Source organism: Branchiostoma floridae, unplaced genomic scaffold (genome assembly GCF_000003815.2).
Source record: "Branchiostoma floridae strain S238N-H82 unplaced genomic scaffold, Bfl_VNyyK Sc7u5tJ_1578, whole genome shotgun sequence".
NCBI lineage: Eukaryota > Metazoa > Chordata > Leptocardii > Amphioxiformes > Branchiostomatidae > Branchiostoma > Branchiostoma floridae.
In genome coordinates, this window is record NW_023365773.1 from 91,660 (window position 1) to 112,811 (window position 21,152).

Below are 21,152 nucleotides of genomic sequence, written 5' to 3' on the forward strand. Positions count from 1 at the left end.
GAAATAATTAAGCAATGGTTTCAGTACAATTTTAGTATGATCCATACTTCCTAAATTCAGAGTGGTGCAGGTAAAATTTGTCTGGTGCAGCTAATTTTCAATGCTGCCTGCACCAGTGCAGGTACATGTATGCAGAAAAAAGGATTTCGAGCCCTGTCTTTTGAGGGTAGGGCCGCACGGCCGCAGAAAAAAGATGGGAGCCTTAAGTGGCTGCTTGAGAGCTGGATCAGGTTTCGGGTTCTTGAAATGTACATCTTTAAGAAATACAGGGAATCTTGGAGAAAAGTAAATGTCTTTTGGACAAGTTTTTAGAAGAAATGTGGTCACCATACTGTCAGTATTGAAGAAAGACATAGATTCTTCAGTTCAGTTCAGTTCAGTTCATCCTCTTGGAGGTGACACCTGTGTCTCCACTCGTTTCTGTCCAGCATTACTGATCGGAGATTCTTAAGCACCTGGTTAAGACCTGGATTAAGTTTCCGGTTCTTGAAATGTTCATCTTTTAAAGGTATAAAGAATCTTGGAGATAAAAACGACTCTTGAACAAGCACAAGTCTTAGAATTCATGTATTATGTGGTGTAAAGGATGATGATTGAAAAAAGACGCAATTTACCTGCTGCATTTAAACAATGCTGTGGTGCAGATAGTGCAGTTATGAAAAGGAAATAGTGGCGTCATTATTTCCCAATGGAGAGTTTAGTTCGAAAATAAAACAACCAGCACCTCGAACGTTTCCACATTTCCAGCATGTACAGTATGTAAAGCGCCTCCCCTCATCTGTTGAAAACATTTCTTGTGTATTTTGTTAGCTTTGGGAGTTAAGTCTGCGGAACAAAACACTCGTCACTTATGCGATCCGTTTAGAGTCGGCGCTTTTAAACGCTCATTAAAACTTCCATACAATTTATTAAAACATCTAAATGTATCAATGGAAGCGACCCATTTTTGACCTTGGGTCATGGTTGCGGTTTAACCTACATTTAATCTGCACAAGGTCACTTCAAAAGGTCACCGTTGAGGTCGTCAAAAAGTCTTATAGCGTCAGGTCCTGTCAACATTTTGGCTCCTGCGGACAAGTTTCTGATTTTATCTCAATTTCTCTGTCCAGTTTTAATCCACTCTCAAGGAAATTGGATTGGGGAGTTTACAGAGCGCATTTTGGGGATAAGGCGACCATTTTGAGTAGTCTAATGCTGACTTTGACGTTAAGACTGGATTTTCAGGTTCCCTTCATATGTATGTTTGAAGGTTACTTTATATTCGAATTCTTCAATGCATGCATTCATCAGCATTGGCTAGACATTGTGAATTGGTGCACTGAATCAAGAGTTTGAATCATATTGCTATGATGAATAACAGATTTTATTTTTCTTGCTCCAGGTTTCATTGGTGCCACATTGCTATGTATAAAGAATATTCAAGCATATTGCGTTTTTTTCAACCATTGAATGGAAGAAAAATTCAAATGTAAACCTTTTGCTTCCAAATGTTCAGATAAATGTCGTAAATTGAGACTGACAGCTTTAAAGCCAGCTGTATTTTCATGGCACAGAGAAATCACAATTTAAAACATTTCTTTTACAGACGGATGCTTCTGAAACTGCTCCACGAAGATCCTCCTCAAACGTAACCCGATCTCCTCAGCTCAGGTGTCTTGAAGGAATTTCTCCAAGGAATGTGTGTTTCTTGGTGCGAGTCTATTTTTGGGTCTCCTGATGAGTAATGAGCTATTTTTAGCGTCCCAGCTGGAAGCACCTGAGCTGTCCCCAGAAATGTGACCTAGTTTCACCTGGAGGATTAGGATCAAGTCAAACTTTTCATTTCATTTTATTTTTAAACTTTCTGGCAATATGTTCACCTGGTTGTACGACAGAGGGTGGCAAGATATAGACTCCTTTGCAGTCTTCAAACGGGGTTGGATTTTATTGAGGGGGGTCGTTGGTTCGCGATTTTCAACGTTGGCGTCGGGACGGGGCAAAATCGCTATCACGGCAAACTCCCTTTCACAGCAAACTCCCTTCCTCGGCAAACTCCCTTTCCCAGTACAAGAGAACCCAGCCAACGTTGAAGCCAACGTTGAAAATCACGAACCAACCCAAAGCTTTTTTTAAAATTCCTTAATTCGCTCATTTGTAGGGACCAATCAGCACCCTCATTTGACCCAATCAAACTGAGAGAGTGTCTCTCAGCTGTGTGATTTTTTATCGCTCTCTCCCTGATAAGTGCCAAACATAGCAGCACGTTTTCCAACTTAAACCCTACCCCTTACGGCAGTTTTCCTGTTGCTGGCTTGTTAGGGGCCAGTTTGACAAGCGAGAATGTCATGGAGTTGTCACTTCTAACTCCACATTTGTCTGTGAGTCTCCAGCACTGCCTGTAACTATGACAGGATCAAAGCATACCTAAAGTCTCCATGTAAGGCCACCAGAACATGATTTATCAATGGGTTTCTACAGAGATTTAACAACCAGCATGCTAAGGTAGCTGTTTCTCATCGAATATGTATAGGTTGCAGGGTAAGACAGCAGGAAGAAAGTTAAAAACAAACAGAACAGTGAGGTTAAATTTTTTTCCCTGTGTCGAGCAATTATTGCAATTCATGATATAAACTCCTCATCTTTAAGGCCTAGAAAATTGTGGGCTTTTATATTCTCAGCAATCCTTGACAGCTTTTTTACTCTAAAAGATCATGTCAGGACATTTAGATATTAGAACTCTAAAGAGGCAAAAAAATAAAAGCCTTTTAATAGGATCATTTTGATACAGGGTGATTTATGATCTCATCGTTCTACAAGGCCATTGTCAAGATTTTTATCTTTTTCAATCTAAAGCTGTTTTCCATCAGACAGACTTTGCTACAATGTCTGGATTTGTGGCAGTTCTGCAATGTGGCCATCTGCTGAAAGTGGCGAGATTTATGGTCTCATTGAGAGGTTTATACAGTGCCCTGGGGAAGAGAATCTGCTCCAGATCTATCCTGGGAAGGAGAATGCTGCCCCACGGCCAAGACCACATGGTAGCACTCTATACTCCTGTTTCTAGTTTGTCAATTTGGAGTGAAAAAATAGGAGGTAAAGAATTCCAGTTCATTTGGAAAAATCAATGTTTAACATTCATTAATTTTAGTAAAATGAATGGTTTGATTTGATGAATTGAACATTGTATCATGGCACTACATATTGAAAACTTAATGCCCTTGGAGCTTATATTAGGCAAAAAAAAGTCAGGGATCCATTTTCACACCTAGGTGGAGTGAGGAAAGTCGTGTAAAGTGCATTTTCCAAAGGCACAACATCAGTGGCATGTCATGATTCAAACCCAGGACTTTATTGTCCTGGGCCAAACACCTTACAGTTATGCCACATGACCCCACATAAACGTTATCCATCGAAGCATTTTACAGATGCTTTTGCCTTGGACATCTGGATTTTTTAATGTTTTACCAAAAAAATGAGTGTCTCTGTTACGTTTAGCTGATACTCTCAGTTTGGCTTACTGGAAAGCTATTCTACCATCCCTTTCAACAACTTGTGCAGATGTTATGTACGGTATGACATGACAGGCTCAATGTACCATTTCTTAAAGCTCACTCCCCCTATAAGTGGACATATGCAAACCATTGCCAGTCTTTGGGCCGTGAAATGCTGAGAGCTACATGTGGCTTATATTACACACTTTTCCCCATTCTCAGCTTCCTTCCACCCAGCTGCTGACAGATTCTCCTGGAATTTCTGCATGGAATGCTGACTTCCATACCTTTGTCCCTACATGGCCTGTACCCATGGTAGGGGATGTATATGGGGGGCTACCTTACACTGACTTCCATACCTCTGTCCCTACATGGCCCAGACCCATGGTAGGGAGCATGCATGGGGTGCTACCTTCAGACATGCACATGGCGAGGCTGATAAAATGGGCGTTCTGGCTTTGCTTAACTCAAAATGTATGCACCAAATATGTTCATTAGAATTCACTGAACCCATGATACATGTAGGGGGTGTGTATGGGGGGCTACCTTTGGATATGGAGAGGCGATGGGATTAAGTGCTATATAGACATTCTGACTTTGCTTAATGCTAAATTCAGGCACCAAATATGTTAACTTGACATAGAATTCACTGGTTACACTCTACGCGAATTTTGAGCTGCCTAGCAAAAAATCATGTGGAATTACAAGTAGAATGGCTGTTAACACGCTACATAACAGGGTATATGCAGGCCCCCTGTGGCCTGGCTGGGTTGCTTGAGGAGTATTATTGGAGTCAGGGGTTAGCAAACCAGTGTAGGGGAGGTCCCCTCAGGTTTGGGGTAATTTATCATGGTCATGAAAGAGAACATGTTTAACTTACAAAACTCATGTTTAATCTGTATGTCATCAACGGCAGCAGATCAAAGTTGAAATATTTCTAAACTATTTCTTTTCAGATTCTTAACAGATGGAAACTGTATGAATTTTACAACCTATCTAAAATTGATAAAATCAATTGTTAAAAGTCATTCTGCCAATCACTAATAGAGCAAAGATTGGTAATATTTTTAGATACTAGAAATACTGGGAAACAGTTGCAAGATCTTTGTGATTTCAACTTTGTCTTTGTTGGTGCTTTCCTTATTTTGGCACCAGCTTTGTATAAGTTACAGGTCAAGTAGCACTGCATGGGGAAGGCGACAAACGTTTGCTGAGTCCTCGATAGGGTCACATTGTTGCGCAATCTTGTTTTACGTTTCCGCTATTTTGTACATTGTTTTTCAGGCGTATCTTTTGATGTTTTAACAAGTTGGGAGCTTATCACAGTTATAAACAGTCCATTATCACAATCCTGCGGTCACACTAGCTTGTGTTTCCTGGGACTGATTCAGTTTTACTCTCCACTTCTTGGAAGAAAGAGAGAAGTAAGCGGTACAAGCCATGTCAAGTTGTATATTATGTTTCAATTACTCAACCTCTCTCCGCTAGCCACAGCCTGACGGAAGCCAGGGTGTTTGGGAAGAGGGTGTTGATGTTGGGACTTTGCTGCAACTGTGTGTTTTTGTGTTCCAGCTCTCAGTGGGACAGAGTGTCTTTTGTTAGGATGTACACAACAAGTTCTGTGTGTCTCAAGTGTTTTCATTGTCTGGATCTCAGATTTAACTTTCACTTAAGCATCTAAATGACAGAAGACAGAGAAGAGATTGCCTACACTGGGTGGTCAACTTAAGAGTTTAAGAGTTAATGGGTAGAAAATTGCCTTTGTCACCTGGATTTTTGGATGTTTTACAAAAAACAAATCAGTGTCTCTGTTATGTTTAGCTGAAAGTTTCAGTTTGGCTTACTGCAAAGCTATTCTTCCACCAGTTTCAACAAGTTGTACAAATAGTATGTACAGCATGATTATACAGGCTCAATGTACCAGGGAATTTCCAAGCTCGTTTTCTTAAGATAGAGGGGACTGCAACTTGCAACTGCAGGGTTTTTATCCTGGGAACTGCAACCCTTTCCATTGGAGCATGGAAGTACAATGAGGAATGACAATTTTGTTTGAACTTATTAAACAACACTTACAGACATGTTACAACCACTTATGTAAGTAATAGTATGTAATGGCAGTCATGTATCAAGAAGGTTCAAAGCAGAAATAAATTAATTGACATATCTAGGACATTAGAAGTCCCTATCACTTCAGATGGGTAACGGCAATAGAGCTGAACAAAGACGAGCACAAAAATCATGTCATAAATTTGCATGGATTTAGATGGACGTCATAGAGATTCACTGATGCCAAAGCTCGTTATAGAAGGTGAGAATCTTTTCAAAAACATTTTAGAGATATTTTGGTATTGTCCAGCTGGTGCCCCCGGTGGAAGTGATACGGAGTGACAGGACCTGACTAGGATGTAGCTTTCAACATTACCGAGGACGCCCGTGGCGGTGAGGAGGTCTGCAGACTGAGGCACGTCATAGCGGCTGATACTGAGGCCGGCCAGCTGCTGGAGGCTGCTGCAACTCTGTCACAAACTGTCCGTTTTCTTCTGAAGCACTCACACAGAATTCCTGTTGGTGTCACAGTACTGTTTATACTCCTTTGGAAATAGTCTTCAAGTGGTCACAGATGTAGTACAACTGAATAGTAGACATTGAGCAGTACTCTGTTGAGCTGCAACTCTGTCACAAACCGATTTCTTCTGACGCACACAGACGGTATTCCTGTTGCTCAGCTACAGTACTGTTTATACTCCTTTGGAAATAGTCTTCAAGTGGTCCGAGATGTAGTACAACTGAATAGTAGACATTGAGCAGTACTCTGTTGAGCTGCAACTCTGTCACAAATCGATTTTCTTCTGACGCACACAGACGGTATTCCTGTTGTTACAGCACTGTTTATCATCCTTTGGAAATAGTCTTCAACTTGACATTCAAGTAGTCCCAGATACAGTACAACTGGCTAGTGGACTTGTGCAGTACTATAGTTCAGCTGAAACAAACTGTGCAGCAATCTTCTTCTTCTTCTGAACCTTTCACAGTATTCCTGTTGTTACAGCACTGTTTATCATCCTTTGGAAATGGGCTTCAACTTGACATTCAAGTAGTCCCAGATGAAGTACAACTGGCTGATGGACATTGCTGCTCACATGATGTACACTTATCACTGTCGAGCTGCAACTCTGACACAAACTGTACAGACAGTATAAGTTGTGTTTTTATTACAGCAAACTCCTCCAGCTGTGACAGTTGTTGCATCCTGTGGCACTCTGGAACATTGTGATGATGTTGCAAGTGATGATGTACCATTGCATCCATGTTCTTGTCATGTCCTTCAACTTTGAAATTCCTTTTTTGATAACACAGACTTATGAATTTGACTGTTCAAGTTGTAGTTCCTCATGATCAGAATGTGTTGCAGGTAGTAGTGTCACGATGTTGCAATTGTGTTCAACATTTTTTGATAGAATACAGCAACAGAATCACCACAAATTGCGGCAGTTCGAGGTACAGGTATCGGGTTCTTCTGACTCTAACAAACAAGTGTTGGTGTTGTCACCAGGTTTGAGTCCTCAGAATATCCGGGTAATGACCAAGGTTTATCCCTCACTTGCTGCCACCCCAAGAAGTAGATAATGGTCCTGCCAAATATTCCCAAAAAGCCTTGGAGTTGTTCCTGTGATCTAGCCTGCCACATGCAGGATGTTTGTCGCAAAGATTCCATCTGTGGTCCTCAAGGAAATTTCAAGACGTCAGCTAAGACTCCTTAAAGTTGTTTCTGTGATCTAACCTGCCACATGCAGGATATTTGTGGCAAAGATTCCATCTGTGGTCCTCAAGGAAATTTCAAGACGTCAGCTAAGACTCCTTAAAGTTGTTCCTGTGATCTAGCCTGCCACATGCAGGATATTTGTGGCAAAGATTCCATCTGTGGTCCTCAAGGAAATTTCAAGACGTCAGCTAAGACTCCTTAAAGTTGTTCCTGTGATCTAGCCTGCCACATGCAGGATATTTGTGGCAAAGATTCCATCTGTGGTCCTCGGGGAAATTTCAAGATGACAGCTAAGACTTCCTCCTTAGACTCCGCATTTGTCTCAAGTGTACTCACAAGATATGTGGACTTTCCTTTGCAAACTTTAATCCTTAAGAGAGCTGATGACAACTACATGTATTTTTCTGAATCCTCAAGAGAGCTGATGATAGCGTAAAAAAGAGCCAGCAAAAGATATTTGTGATTTGTTTTGTCGTTGGCTTAATCATAGCCGCCTTTTTTCACTTTTCATAGTAGACACGCCCTTGAAATCAACTGCGTTGACAACTACATGTGTTTAGAGACATTTTCCTGCCAGAAGAGATATTGCATCATCTTGGCTAATGTCCCCGCCGTGCATGAGGCCAGGATATCACAGGACGTCCGTTGCACACGCGAGCAGAGTCTGCTATTCCTCACCGCGCCGTTTTATCTCCGTCCTTCTTCACCACACACGGCAGACCACCTCCCCGAGAGTTAGCCTGGTCACCAGTATCCGCTAGTCGGCTTTGGGGTGCTTCTGTGAGCCTGTATGATTAGCCGGTCTTTTGGTATTTCGCCACTAGAGCTTGTAGCCGGCCTTTTGAGTTTTCAAGACCTAATCAAACCCCGTAAAAGTTTCCCCGACCTGCGCTGATTAACTGGACGGGCCGGCTGCCACTACAGCACCGTAGAGAAAACGGCGAGTGCCCGATGGTGTGGTTACCAGGCTACCGAGAGTGGGCCTGCCGAAAGGTGACTGACATGAGAACATTTCATTAAGTAGCAGACTGGGAACGCTCACGTACACAAGAGCAGGGTCCTGGACATCGTCAGGGCAGTCTGGGGTCTCTCCAGCACCCAGGAAAGGTGGCGTGTTCGGAACAACTCTACAGTCAGTTGCTGTATAAGTCATAAGCACAAGGGATGGCAGGGTGCTCTGGTGGTTGTCGATCGAAAGGTTATGGGTTCAAATCTCAGGCAGGCCCCAATGAGAAAGGCACTAATATTATTCCCTTTGTTATGAGAAACACCCAGTCCGAAGAAACACTTGCTCCAAGGAGAGCGGAGATATCTTAAAACTGTACCAGTCAGATCTGTGAACACATGCCTCAATGGGTGACACTCTGAGATTCATTGCATGTTAATAAGAAGTCTACCAGCCAATATCGGGCTGTGAATATTCACATGAAAGGTTGCTCTCTGAGTTGGCTTGCAGCCATTTTGTTGACAGTACATATTCCTCAATTCTCTCCAACTATAACAAGTAAGTTTGAGATGGTGTAACAGTATGTACAGGGCGTCGTATTCTTACTGACATTTTGTGAGGTCTGAGGCTGCCATGCAGTATTTGACTTTTTGACAGACATGTTTTCAACATTGCCAAATAGAAAGAATTCTGTACATCACTGTGGCCTCTTTTTTGTCTGTCACATACCTGTGCCGCAATCTTAAGGCCAAGATTGTGAAGTCTGTGTCCTTCACTCTTTCTTACTTCGCACCTCCTTAAGGCTTGTTCTCACATTCCTTGGGATGCTCTTCCTTGAGTGTTTGTAGATTCTCAAGGAGCTTGGCCAAGTCGTGAACTTTTTAAAGAATCCTAGAAGTCAAGTTCAAGAGCACTAAGAGCTCTCCCGTCGTCATCTGTACCACCGACGGGAGGAACAAGACGAAGTGTTGCATTCCTGCGAGTCCGAAGGTCTCGTGTTCAAGTCGCACTCTCTATCGGGGCCTATCGCTCCGTTCGTGAGCCTACAGCCGACCAGTCTGAGCTGTACTCCCCGCCCGCACGGTTTGGAACACTCGCTCCAACCCCCGTATATCCACTCCCCGCAGCGGCTCGCGTAACACCGGGCGGTTTCGGCAGGCTTTTCTGCATTGTTGCAGCCTCTGCTCGGCCGCCCGTACTGGTCCATACACTGGACACTCCGTCTCTTCTCCCCGTGCCCGCACGACTTAGAACACCCTCCCCAGGACCCGGTGTACCACGTAGATCGTCCTACATTGGGACTGGGTCTTGTAGGTGCCTGAGGGGCGAGCATACGAGTTCTTGTCCGCGTGTTTTCTCTCTGGCTCGCCTCGGACGCGAACTGCGTGGACGACTTCGGCGCGAGATACGAGAATTTCACCTGGGGTGGAGCATACTCTGATGATATGACTTCGATGATCAACTTCTCCTGCGTCCGGTCGCGTATGGACACTTTCTCCTCCACAGTATCGGAACCACTGTAGGATAACACAGCACCTCCGATGTCGACTTCGTCCACAGCAGCCATGCGGATGACGTATCCCCCGTTGATGAAGTATTTCCCCTTGTCGTTGCGAACAGCGAGGTAGTTCCCGTCCACCTTTTTCCCGTTGTAGGACACCTGGCGGATCTCGATACGCGTGGATCCGGCAGGAATCTCCAGCGCCGTGCGGTAGCCGTAACCAACCTATCAATGCAAAAGATATAAAAGTTGCCTAAATCCTATGTAAAAGCATGGTAGTTCAGTACAAGTACATCTTAGGCTAACGTCACATTTCTACACCGGAGCCTGGTTGGTTGTTTGTGGAAACGAAAAATAAAAATGTTTACGTAAAAATAAACACAAAACACGACTACATTTCTCTTTACGTCTTGTGTAGGTCTTTTGGAAATGTGACGTAGGCCTTACTGGAAAAACCGGTTGAATATGTCACTATCTCATAAGGCTCGTTCGTAAATGTCACTCATATCTAAATCATGTTTGGATTACAATTATCTTTTTTTTTACTAAAATAAATGAAAGAATAAATAGACATTGTTGTAGGATCTGGAGACCTTAGAGCAGGTTGTACAATTTGAGTGCTGCGTCACTTTGTCTCCACATAACTATTTCTCATGTTAGGACAACTTCACTACTAAGTATTCCTAATACCCCCTCACATTAGGCGAAACTCGATCGGACGACGAGTCCACGAGCTCTAAATTACGAGAAGGCATGATCCCTGCTGCCGACGAAGAAATGGCAGAGTTCCCCCTTTCCCGTCAGGGTCATGCCTCCTCGTAATTTAGAGCTCGCAGACTCGTCGTCCGATCGATTTTCGCCTAATGTGAGGGAGGTATAAGGAGAAACTCCCTCCTTTGACTGACTTCAGTCTTGTCTTCATCTTGTAGCTCATCAATCACTATAGGTTTGTTGAATAAATAAAAGAAAAAGCAGACCTTGTTGTAGGATCCTGAGACTTTGGAGCATGACGCTCCTCGCCCGCCGCAGATGCCGCACTTGTCGCGTTTGGCGGTGGAGCCGAGGATGTTATCACAGCCCGTCTTCTGACACTGGCCCTGGATACAGACTCCACTGATCTCAGGCCCGCACGGGGTGCCGTCTACTACCTGGGAAAGGGCGGAATGGTAAAAATGTGTTAGAAGTTTTCACTAACTTAGCTTAATATATGATGTGTTAGTAAAGGACCCACCACACTCATCAATGAGGGCGGAGGTCTTCTCCAGTGTGAAAGGTCTTATGCTACTGTCACACTTTCAAATTTGGGGCCCGACTACAAAACACACAGAACGTAGAAAATTAGTCACCAGCACCAACTTGACTTAGATGGCGTGTTAAAGAACCCACTACATTCATCAATGAGGGTAATGGTCCTTCCAATGATGCGAAGGTCATATGCTACGGTCACATTATTACACCAAACCGTGGCCTGGACAATCAGCTTTCAGTAATGAAAAGTATAATATAAAAGTATAATATAAAAGACAACAGAATACACAAGTCTTTTAATAAAAGGGTCATAAGCAAAATCTGTGTATCATCCTTAATGATTTTATTTTTAGTTTCCAAACACATCCCGGTCGGGCCCCGCTTTGGAAATGTGACCTTAGCATAACGCAACTTTTACGTACTGTATGAAACTTGTGTGTTGTGCCCATATGCGGTTTACCTTTTATTCAAAAGAAACAAACTACAATGGTTATTTCTCACCTTTTCTCTGAGCGTGTAGAACGTGGTTGTCCCGGCAACCCTACAGGTGAGTTTACAGCTGTCCTTAAGCGACACACCTGAGTACCTGGGCACCCAGCGCGTGTACCTGTTCAGCCCGTTAATGTTGAAGTGCTGGCCGTCAAACTTTCCGCACTGCTCCTCTCTGTATGGTGCCAAGATTAGTGGAAACTTCGTAAGTCATGGCACCTTCAACAGTTTTCTTCCTGTTATATTATTTATGTGTGTGTGTGTGTGTGTGTGTGTGTGTACACAATATCAAATGACATTGCATAAAAGGAAAAATCTATTGTGTTTCTTGAAAAGGGGGCATTGACCGCTTAAACGGTCCCAGTCAGGCGCTACATGGATGACGTAACGCCAACGAAGGCCCCAGTAAAACTTCGTAAGTCTATTGACACCTACAACAACTTCTTTCTTCAAACAATGGAACTCTCTCTTGTCACCTACATGTGATATTCAAGACATCTTCATCAGGATTCATGATCGCTCATTTTTGTTGTCATATCTATACCATAAGGTGATAATATCATATTTCATTATATCATATTTCATTTATTACTCTCGAGTACCCCTTGTAGACAATTTGCACGACCTATGTCGGCTACGGTACTTTTTGGTCGGCTACTAGTAACTCCTCTGGCATGTTATCTGCCTATTTGGCCAATTTCTACTATTTTTCCGATCACATGTGGAGCCTGGTAAAGGCTACAGACAAAGTATAAACACAAGAATCTGTTGTAGGGGGCAATGACCTCATTAACTATCCCGTTCACACGCTACATGGATGACGTAATACCAGTGCGGACCCCGCTTGGGTTTCCATTGGTAGGCGCATTCTGTCTAGACATTGCCACATATCGTCCCCATCTGTGTAGCAAATGTTACACAAATGTGGCAAAAACACGACGTCTGGCCTTGGCTGGACAGGTGTGTGACTTTACCCTCCTTAGAGTTCACACCTGTCGGTGCACCTGTACCGCAATACAAAATGCCCCTTTTGTTTCCTTGCGACAATATTGCAACACCTTGCCACGTGTTTGTACCACTTAAATGGTGAAAGACTTTGCTGTTTATACCAAACCATCGGATACGTGTTGCTACACTTCAGGTCTGTTTGTAGGGTGGACAGGTTATGTAGCCTCAACACTGGCCACACACGTGGTGCAGAGAGAGAGTGGGAACATGACGGGGTTTTGTAATACCCCCCTCACATAAGGCGAAAATCGATCGGACGACGAGTCTGCGAGCTCTAAACTACGAGGAGGCATGACCCTGATGCCGACGAAGAAATGGCAGAGTTCCCCCTTCCCGTCAGGGTCATGCCTCCTCGTAATTTACAGCTCGCAGACTCGTCGTCCGATCGAATCGCGCCTAATGTGAGGGGGGTATGAAAAGGCACGGTCACATGTAGGTCGTTCGATCGTCGTTCGATTTTGATGATAGGATTTTTAAGCAGGCAGTGACAGAGCCAACCACCCACATGGATCCAAGAGAGCGTTTTGTGTAGAAAGACAGCTGAACATTGTAGGACGCATGCATGGCTGTCCTAAAATATGCCCCAAGTTAGCGATCGTAAGACGATCCCACCCGTGTGACCGCGCCTTAACGAGTTTGCTCAGTGCAAGGCCATTGACCACTTCTAGGCACTGAACTACGCTGACTGTGGCAGCATCTCTTCTCCCTAAATCAGAAACATCGCGCTTCAGCAAGCTCGGCTCATAGACTCAATAGGCTAAGCAGGGCTTTTGAAGAAAGGAGGAAATTCTCTACGGTCTACCCCATTTAGCCGGAATGGTTTGATCCACTCACACCGGGAAAAACCCCTTCTCTTTTCGATAAGTGTGGTGTGTGCCCGGGGTGTGGCTCTCCCCAAAATCGGGACCTCCATTTAACGTCCTAGCCGAAGCTGGGTGCTCATTTTTGTCAATCCCAGCATGCCCGATGTTGTGCCCTTGGGATAGGCACTTAACACCTATTTTATCACCCGACTCTGGTGAAAATGAGAACCTAGCAAGTACGTCCTCGCAGATGGTGAAACCAGCAGCTCCAAGTAACAACTTTGAAGGGAGTCTCACCTCGAGCACGTTAATAAAGAACCCACCACACTTGTGGAAAAGAACACTCAATGACATTACTTATTCTGCATACGTGCAGAAGTGTTGGTAACATTTCAAACCAACTGTTTACTTTTCATCAACTGCTATGCAGATGTTTCCATATTAAATCAACAGAGACGAAGTGAAGGACATACACGAATAACTTGTTACAGATGGCTCTTTACATTCGCCACTTACTCACTACAAATTGCGACAGTAGCGTAGGAACAAAATGTGGATTCGTGGCAGATACGTGACGTTGTGTAAGTCACATGACATGGATGAAACGTCAAGAATTTGTTATCAGTACTGTAGGTTTGAGTTTCATACAATTGTGACTACCCCAAACCACATTGCTACAGTTGTGCATCACAGCGACATGGCAAGGACAGTACTAGTTTTTGGTGTGTTTTGTTATTTTACGTCGGCGTTGTTGTGGCGTAGCTGAATTTAGTAGCGGTAGAGCGTTGAGCTCGGAATCACCACAACGTTGTGTCTTTGGGAACTTCCCTTACGGTGGAGTGACGCCAGCCGAGCCTCTTCGGCTTGTGTGTCTAAATCTTCCTGTTATAATTTTCTGTACATATTAGTTAAAGGGGGGCCAACAAACGGAATGATAGCTTCTTCGAAGCTACAAATTGATGGCGATAAAACTGAATAGCTCAACCAGTGTAGGTTTGCCTCTTGGTTCCAATCTAACGGGCTATACTATAGATTCTAACAAATGAAGTTTGAAAGGAGACAAAATATTTAAGTCTGGTTACACGGAATTAAGAGGAAGATGTTTGGACCAGGAGGCTGAATCGGCGCCATCTTGACGCGCAGCCCTCTGGGTTCCCCGGGTGGATTAATGGGGATTAAGTCCGATTTAGGCCGCTTTTCCCGCACCCCCTCTGCTGGATCGGACCGATAACTGGTGACCTCAGGTGATCCCGCCATCACAAGCGGCGTTGTGTTTTCAATAGCACAGATGCAGGAGTCCCGGTTGATCTGACTGTCCAGGTTCTAGCCCAAACATACATGCATACATTGGGAGGGACATGGTAGCAGACGTGACAGGGACATGCCATTACCTTCTAATTATACTCGTTTTCTTTATACCCTGTCACATTTGGCGAAAATCGATCGGACGATGAGTCTGCGGCAATCGCCCGAGCCTCGCGTATACTTTATTGCACAGCAATTGTACAAGGTACAAAGTATGGCTTATATGTGACAGGGGCGGTTTTCAGGTGAAAAATATGCGCAACCCTCTGTGGATCTTAGATATGACCGACCTTCCATCGATACGCCCGAAGATCGTGGATAATGTGACTGACGGGTATACTAGTAATATGAGATCGACTGACATGCAGAAAAAGTTTATCAATATTAATCCAGTTACAATGTATTCCTCCAATCCCTGTGTGGAGAGTACGTGCCCCCAAAAACACCATCCCTGCAATAACACCTATAAAACCAGGTTCCTTGTTTAAACCCAGTACCGGTTTAAAGCGAAGCGTTAGAATGAAACTTGGTTTAGATTCACTGCTATATATGTGCCTCCATCAGCACCATTTCTGCACAACGGATGGTGGACCAAAAAGCCATTCGTCATCGAGATCATTGAAATATCATTGAGAGCTCATTGAAAGGTTTTGTCAATCATTCAGATCTTTTGAAGAATTTGGCAATCAACGAAAGAGCATTAAGGGGTCATAGGAAGGACTTCGCGATCATTGAAAGGCCACTGAAAAAACCGTTGAGATATTTGTTAAATATCTTCAAGCACAGTGACCCCGCTTCTATGGAATTCGCAAATTAGCTACATGTGTCCCTAGGACCTCCCCAAACTTCTCATAATGTCCAATAAGCAACATTATCAGGTGAGAGAATGGGCCCCCCATGTGCCGCCCACCTGGTTAAACAGATTTATTTCTGCGCCCATTGTGCCGGTGTTGTAGTAAACCTGGTCGCGTTGTCCCGCAAATACAGCTCTTTCTCTCCATGTCGTTTGAGATAAACTACGTGAGCAGCAAGCTTCAAGCAGATGTAAGGATCTGGATCATTCTCTGTGTTAACGCCTGTTTTTGTAACATTAGTACTGCTTTCTGTCATTGCGCGTTGTCCCGCAAATACAGACCTTTCTCTCCATGTCGTTAGAGGTAAACTACGTGCTACCTATCACCACTCTCCAAGCAGATGTAAGATCTAGATCATTCTCGGTGCTTACGCCTGTTTTTGTAACAATAGTACTTCTTTCAGACACTGCGCGTTGTCCCACAAATACAACCCTTTCTCTCCATGTCGTTATAGGTAAACTACGTGAACAGCAAGCTTCAAGCAGATGTTACGATCTAACTTATTCTCGGTGTTTACTCCTGTTTTTGCAACATTAGTACTGCTTTCTGTCATTGCACGTTATCCCGCAAATACAGACCTTTCTCTCCCTGTCATTAGAGGTAAACTACGTGTACCGAACTGCAAGCTTCAAGTAGATGTAAGGATCTAGCTCATTCTGTGTGTTAAAGATCGTTTTTGCAACATTAGTACTGCTTTCTGTCATTGCGCGTTGTCCCACAAATACAGACCTTTCTCTCCCTGTCATTAGAGGTAAACTACGTGTACCGAACAGCAAGCTTCAAGTAGATGTAAGGATCTAACTCATTCTTGATGTTAACGCCTGTTTTTGCAACATTAGTACTGCTTTCTGTCATTGCGCGTTGTCCCGCAAATACAGCTCTTTCTCTCCATGTCGTTAGAGGTAAACTACGTGCTACCTATCACCACTCTCCAAGCAGATGTAAGATCTAGATCATTCTCGGTGCTTACGCCTGTTTTTGTAACATTAGTACTGCTTTCTGTCATTGCGCGTTGTCCCGCAAATAAAGCTCTTTATCTCCCTACTGTTAGACGTAAACTACGTGAACAGCAAGCTTCAAGCAGATGTAAGGATCTGGATCATTCTCGGTGTTAACGCCTGTTTTTGCAACATTAGTGCTGCTTTCTGTCATTGCGCGTTGTCCCGCAAATACAACTCTTTCTCTCCCTGTCGTTAGAGGTAAACTACGTGTACCGAACAGCAAGCTTCAAGCAGATGTAAGGATCTGGATCATTCTTGATGTTAACGCCTGTTTTTGCAACAATAGTACTGCTTTCTGTCATTGCGCGTTGTCCCACAAATACAGACCTTTCTCTCCATGTCGTTAGAGGTAAACTACGTGAGCAGCAAGCTTCAAGTAGATGTAAGGATCTGGATCATTCTCGGTGCTTACGCCTGTTTTTGAAACTTTAGTGCTGCTTTCTGTCATTGCGCGTTGTCCCGCAAATAAAGCTCTTTATCTCCCTACTGTTAGACGTAAACTACGTGAACAGCAAGCTTCAAGCAGATGTAAGGATCTGGATCATTCTCGGTGTTAACGCCTGTTTTTGCAACATTAGTGCTGCTTTCTGTCATTGCGCGTTGTCCCGCAAATACAACTCTTTCTCTCCCTGTCGTTAGAGGTAAACTACGTGTACCGAACAGCAAGCTTCAAGCAGATGTAAGGATCTGGATCATTCTTGATGTTAACGCCTGTTTTTGCAACAATAGTACTGCTTTCTGTCATTGCGCGTTGTCCCACAAATACAGACCTTTCTCTCCATGTCGTTAGAGGTAAACTACGTGAGCAGCAAGCTTCAAGTAGATGTAAGGATCTGGATCATTCTCGGTGCTTACGCCTGTTTTTGAAACTTTAGTGCTGCTTTCTGTCATTGCGCGTTGTCCCGCAAATACAGACCTTTCTCTCCATGTCGTTAGAGGTAAACTACGTGAGCAGCAAGCTTCAAGTAGATGTAAGGATCTGGATCATTCTCGGTGCTTACGCCTGTTTTTGAAACTTTAGTGCTGCTTTCTGTCATTGCGCGTTGTCCCGCAAATACAGACCTTTCTCTCCATGTCGTTAGAGGTAAACTACTGCTACCTATCACCACTCTCCAAGCAGATGTAAGCATCTGGATCATTCTCGGTGTTAACGCCTGTTTTTGTAACATTAGTACTGCTTTCTGTCATTGCGCGTTGTCCCGCAAATACAGACCTTTCTCTCCGTGTCGTTATAGGTAAACTACGTGTACCGAACAGCAAGCTTCAAGCAGATGTAAGGATCTAACTTATTCTCGGTGTTTACGCCTGTTTTTGCAACATTAGTACTGCTTTCTATCATTGCACGTTGTCCCGCAAATACAGACCTTTCTCTCCATGTCGTTTGAGGTACATGTAAGCAACGTGCTACCGAACACCAGTCTCTAAGCTCATTCTCTGTGTTTAAGACTGTTTGAATTGCAACATTTAGTGCTGCTTTCTATCAATGCCCTTTTCAACGGTTCAAACAAACAACGTGCTACCGGGTCCAAACTCACACCACGTCTTCTTGACAAAAGATGCAAAACCCGGAAGTTCTGCTGCAGTACCAAGGACAGCCACAAGGCTGTCCAAAATCAAGACTGACCTTTGTCTGACAAGAACTACTTACATACCAAATATCATCGCAATCGACCCAGTGTCCGTAATCCAAAACAATACCTCCATCTATCTCAGATATGAAAACGTAAGAAGTGTTCTGGACTGACCTGAAGGTGTCCTTGCCGTCGTTTCTGCGCGCGACCGGGCAGGGGTCCGTGCGGCAGGACCGGTACTTCACCGCCTCGCCCCGGCAGAAGTCCCCGCCGTTCTTCGGGGCGGGGCTGTCGCACTTCCGCGGGGCGGCCTGCACCCCGCCCCCGCAGGTCCTGCTGCACGAGCCCCAGGCCTCCCACGGGCCCCAGCCGCCGTCCACACGGACAGCCTCCCGCTTTTCCGTGCATTTACCCTCCTGGCACCACCTGAAAAGAAATAGGAGACATGTCATTGGCTTGATGGCAATAGATAATAATGATGATGACAATGACGACGACGATGATGTTGATCAACAATGATGGCGATGAACATTATGGTAACGATGTTTATGATGAGGATGAACATTGTGATGATGATGATGTCGACGATGATGATAATGATGGTGATTTTGATGGTGATGCTGTTGATGTTGATATTGATCATGTTAAAAGATTACGTATACTCAATGATACTCAATGATAGGCAACATGATCAGACGTTAACACTCTACTGTCGTGTAACAATTTTATTTCATTTATTTCAGGCAAAATGACATGTATATACACATAAATAATGATGTGTGGTTCATTCTGAAAAAGACTGTATGAAACGAGTGGTCCAGCGAAGCCAGTGTAACAGGCTGTGAACTATGAGAGTTCAATAGGCTGTCCGCACCTGTTTCTCCCGCACGACGTCCCGTCCGCCCAGGGCATGTGGTACGTCTGGCACACCCGCTGTCCTTTCACCATGGTCGTACACCACAGCTTGGAGCAGGTGGTCCTGAAGAGAGGGTACAGAGATTAGCCATGCTATGTGGTACAACTATAATGGAGTAAAGCTTTTAAACTGTTACTTTGTACTTTTAAACTGTTGTCAGGCTATATACAGACGTACACTGAGATGGTCCTGGAGAGAGGTACAGGGGTTAGCCATTTGGGTATGGTCTCTGGACATTTAACTTGTTTTGCTTTTTTTCTTTTGAATGAAATTTGCAGAAGAATCTCCATAAGCTGTTGCTTGTCATAATCATGCGATGCTTGAGTATGATTACATGTTAAGATATCTTTGTCGAGCACCAAAATATGAGGAAATCTTAAAGTATACAGGATATTGATTTATTGAATGAATGATTGATTGATTGTTTATTGAAATTAGACAATAATAATAACACAATTTTAATTCTATTTGGCCCAATGGGGAGAATAGTGATATTCTGATGGTTTTTTTCTGGGATTGCTGCGTCTCAGATCAGCTTGGAGATTATGATTCCTTATTACCTTTACGTACCCCCTCATTATCTTAATTTACCCCCCTCATGACCTTGACTTACCCCCTCATAAATGGACAGAGTGTGGACCCCTTCCCGAAGACCAGCTCGCACTGATGGTCCACAGCGAACAGCTGGCCGGGGTGGTCTCTCGGCAGCTTGCGGCCCGGGCCGGTCGGGGGGTCGTGGAGGCAGCTTCCTCGCCCTGGTGAACACACAAAACATTAGGGTAAGTAATGTAGTAACTTATCCGTTAGCCTCTACCTGGCTTCTCGGATCGTTGGTCAAGTTGTAGAAACTGGGCAGAATAGAGGAAATAATGGGCTGAGCAGCTTCCTCGCCCTGGTGAACACACAAAACATTATGGTAAGTAATGTAGCAACAAGAACGCGTAAATGCTATCCGTTAGCGTCTTCCAGGCTCCACAGATCGTTGGTCAAGGTAGTAGAAATTGGACAAAAAGAGGGAATAGTGTCCTAGAGGAGTCTATGTGTCTAATTTCTACCAGTTCAGTATTTGACCAATGATCCACGGAACCTGTTAGAGGCTGGCTATCCGTTGATTGCCCGCCGATGTGCGAGTTTAGAGAACTGTTGCCTATTTTAGTCCTCGATTTCATTTTCTCAAACCTACAGTTATTATTGTTTCGTACAGCACGCTATAACACAGCTTCAATTTGCTGTTGTTGGTTGCTATTGGCTGCCATTGACCACGGTGCGCATCTTTCCTTGCAGGAAGAGAAGAGACGGTTACGTGCACCGGAGCACCTCCAGGTATGTTTGAGCCTTATTCATTCATTTAAAAACAAATCGGCATACTGGCCGTTTTCAGGATCTGTATAGCTCCGTTTATGCGGGTACATCAGATACTTAGCACCAGCGCAGGAAGTTGGTGATATGTTCCTGTGTAAGCCAGAAACTCAAGGGTAGCTCCGGTATCACGGGTACATGATCAACACCTTCGTCAGGTACAAAACGTACTTACCGGCCCGTAAGATGTTGTTGAGTTTTTGTTATATTGTCCTGTCTAAGACAGAGACCACAGAGACTCGAGGTAGCTTCGGTATCGCAGGTACGTGAGCAACACCTGTCTACACCAGGTACAACAGGTGCAAAACGTACCGGCCCGTAGGAAGTTACTGAGCGCCTGTGAACTACAGCGGGACCATGCCCAGGGGTGAGTGTTGTCCCCGTTCAGGGTGGGCGCCATCAGGTTGTACCGGCCCACAGGTACTAGTACATGATCAACACCTGTCTAAGTCAGGTACAAATCGTACTTACCGGCCCGTAGGAAGGTGCTGAGCGCCCGTGAGCTACAGCGGGACCATGCCCAGGGGTGCGTGTTGTCCCCGTTCAGGGTTGGCGCCATCAGGTTGTACCGGCCCTCCCGGGTGACTTTGGTATCACAAGTAAATGAACAATACCTGTCTACGCCAGGTACAACAGGTACAAATCGTACTTACCGGCCCGCAGAAAGTTGCTGAGTGCCCGTGAGCTACAGCGGGACCATGCCCAGGGATGCTTGTTGTCCCCGTTCAGGGTGGGCGCCATCAGGTTGTACCGGCCCTCAGGTACTAGTACATGATCAACACCTGTCTACGACAGGTACAACAGGTACAAAACGTACTTACCGGCCCGTAGGAAGTTACTGAGCGCCCGCGAGCTACAGCGAGACCATGCCCATGGGTGCGTGTTGTCCCCGTTCAGGGTGGGAGCCATGAGGTTGTG

General features: G+C 44.5%; 1 protein-coding gene across 1 annotated transcript in view; it reads right to left on the reverse strand.

The window, feature by feature from the left end:
- Positions 1-2,157: 2,157 nt before the first annotated feature.
- LOC118408362 overlaps positions 2,158-21,152 on the reverse strand; it is a 55,645-nt gene continuing 36,650 nt past the window's right edge. The window contains exons 15-23 of the mRNA XM_035809126.1: positions 20,888-20,998; positions 20,706-20,819; positions 20,547-20,657; positions 19,489-19,630; positions 18,834-18,938; positions 18,134-18,385; positions 11,414-11,592; positions 10,658-10,824; positions 2,158-9,905 (exon numbers count right to left, since the gene is read on the reverse strand). Of these exons, the coding sequence (XP_035665019.1) occupies positions 9,111-9,905; positions 10,658-10,824; positions 11,414-11,592; positions 18,134-18,385; positions 18,834-18,938; positions 19,489-19,630; positions 20,547-20,657; positions 20,706-20,819; positions 20,888-20,998 (1,976 nt within the window). The 3' untranslated portion in view covers positions 2,158-9,110. The remainder of the gene's footprint in view (positions 9,906-10,657; positions 10,825-11,413; positions 11,593-18,133; positions 18,386-18,833; positions 18,939-19,488; positions 19,631-20,546; positions 20,658-20,705; positions 20,820-20,887; positions 20,999-21,152) is intronic.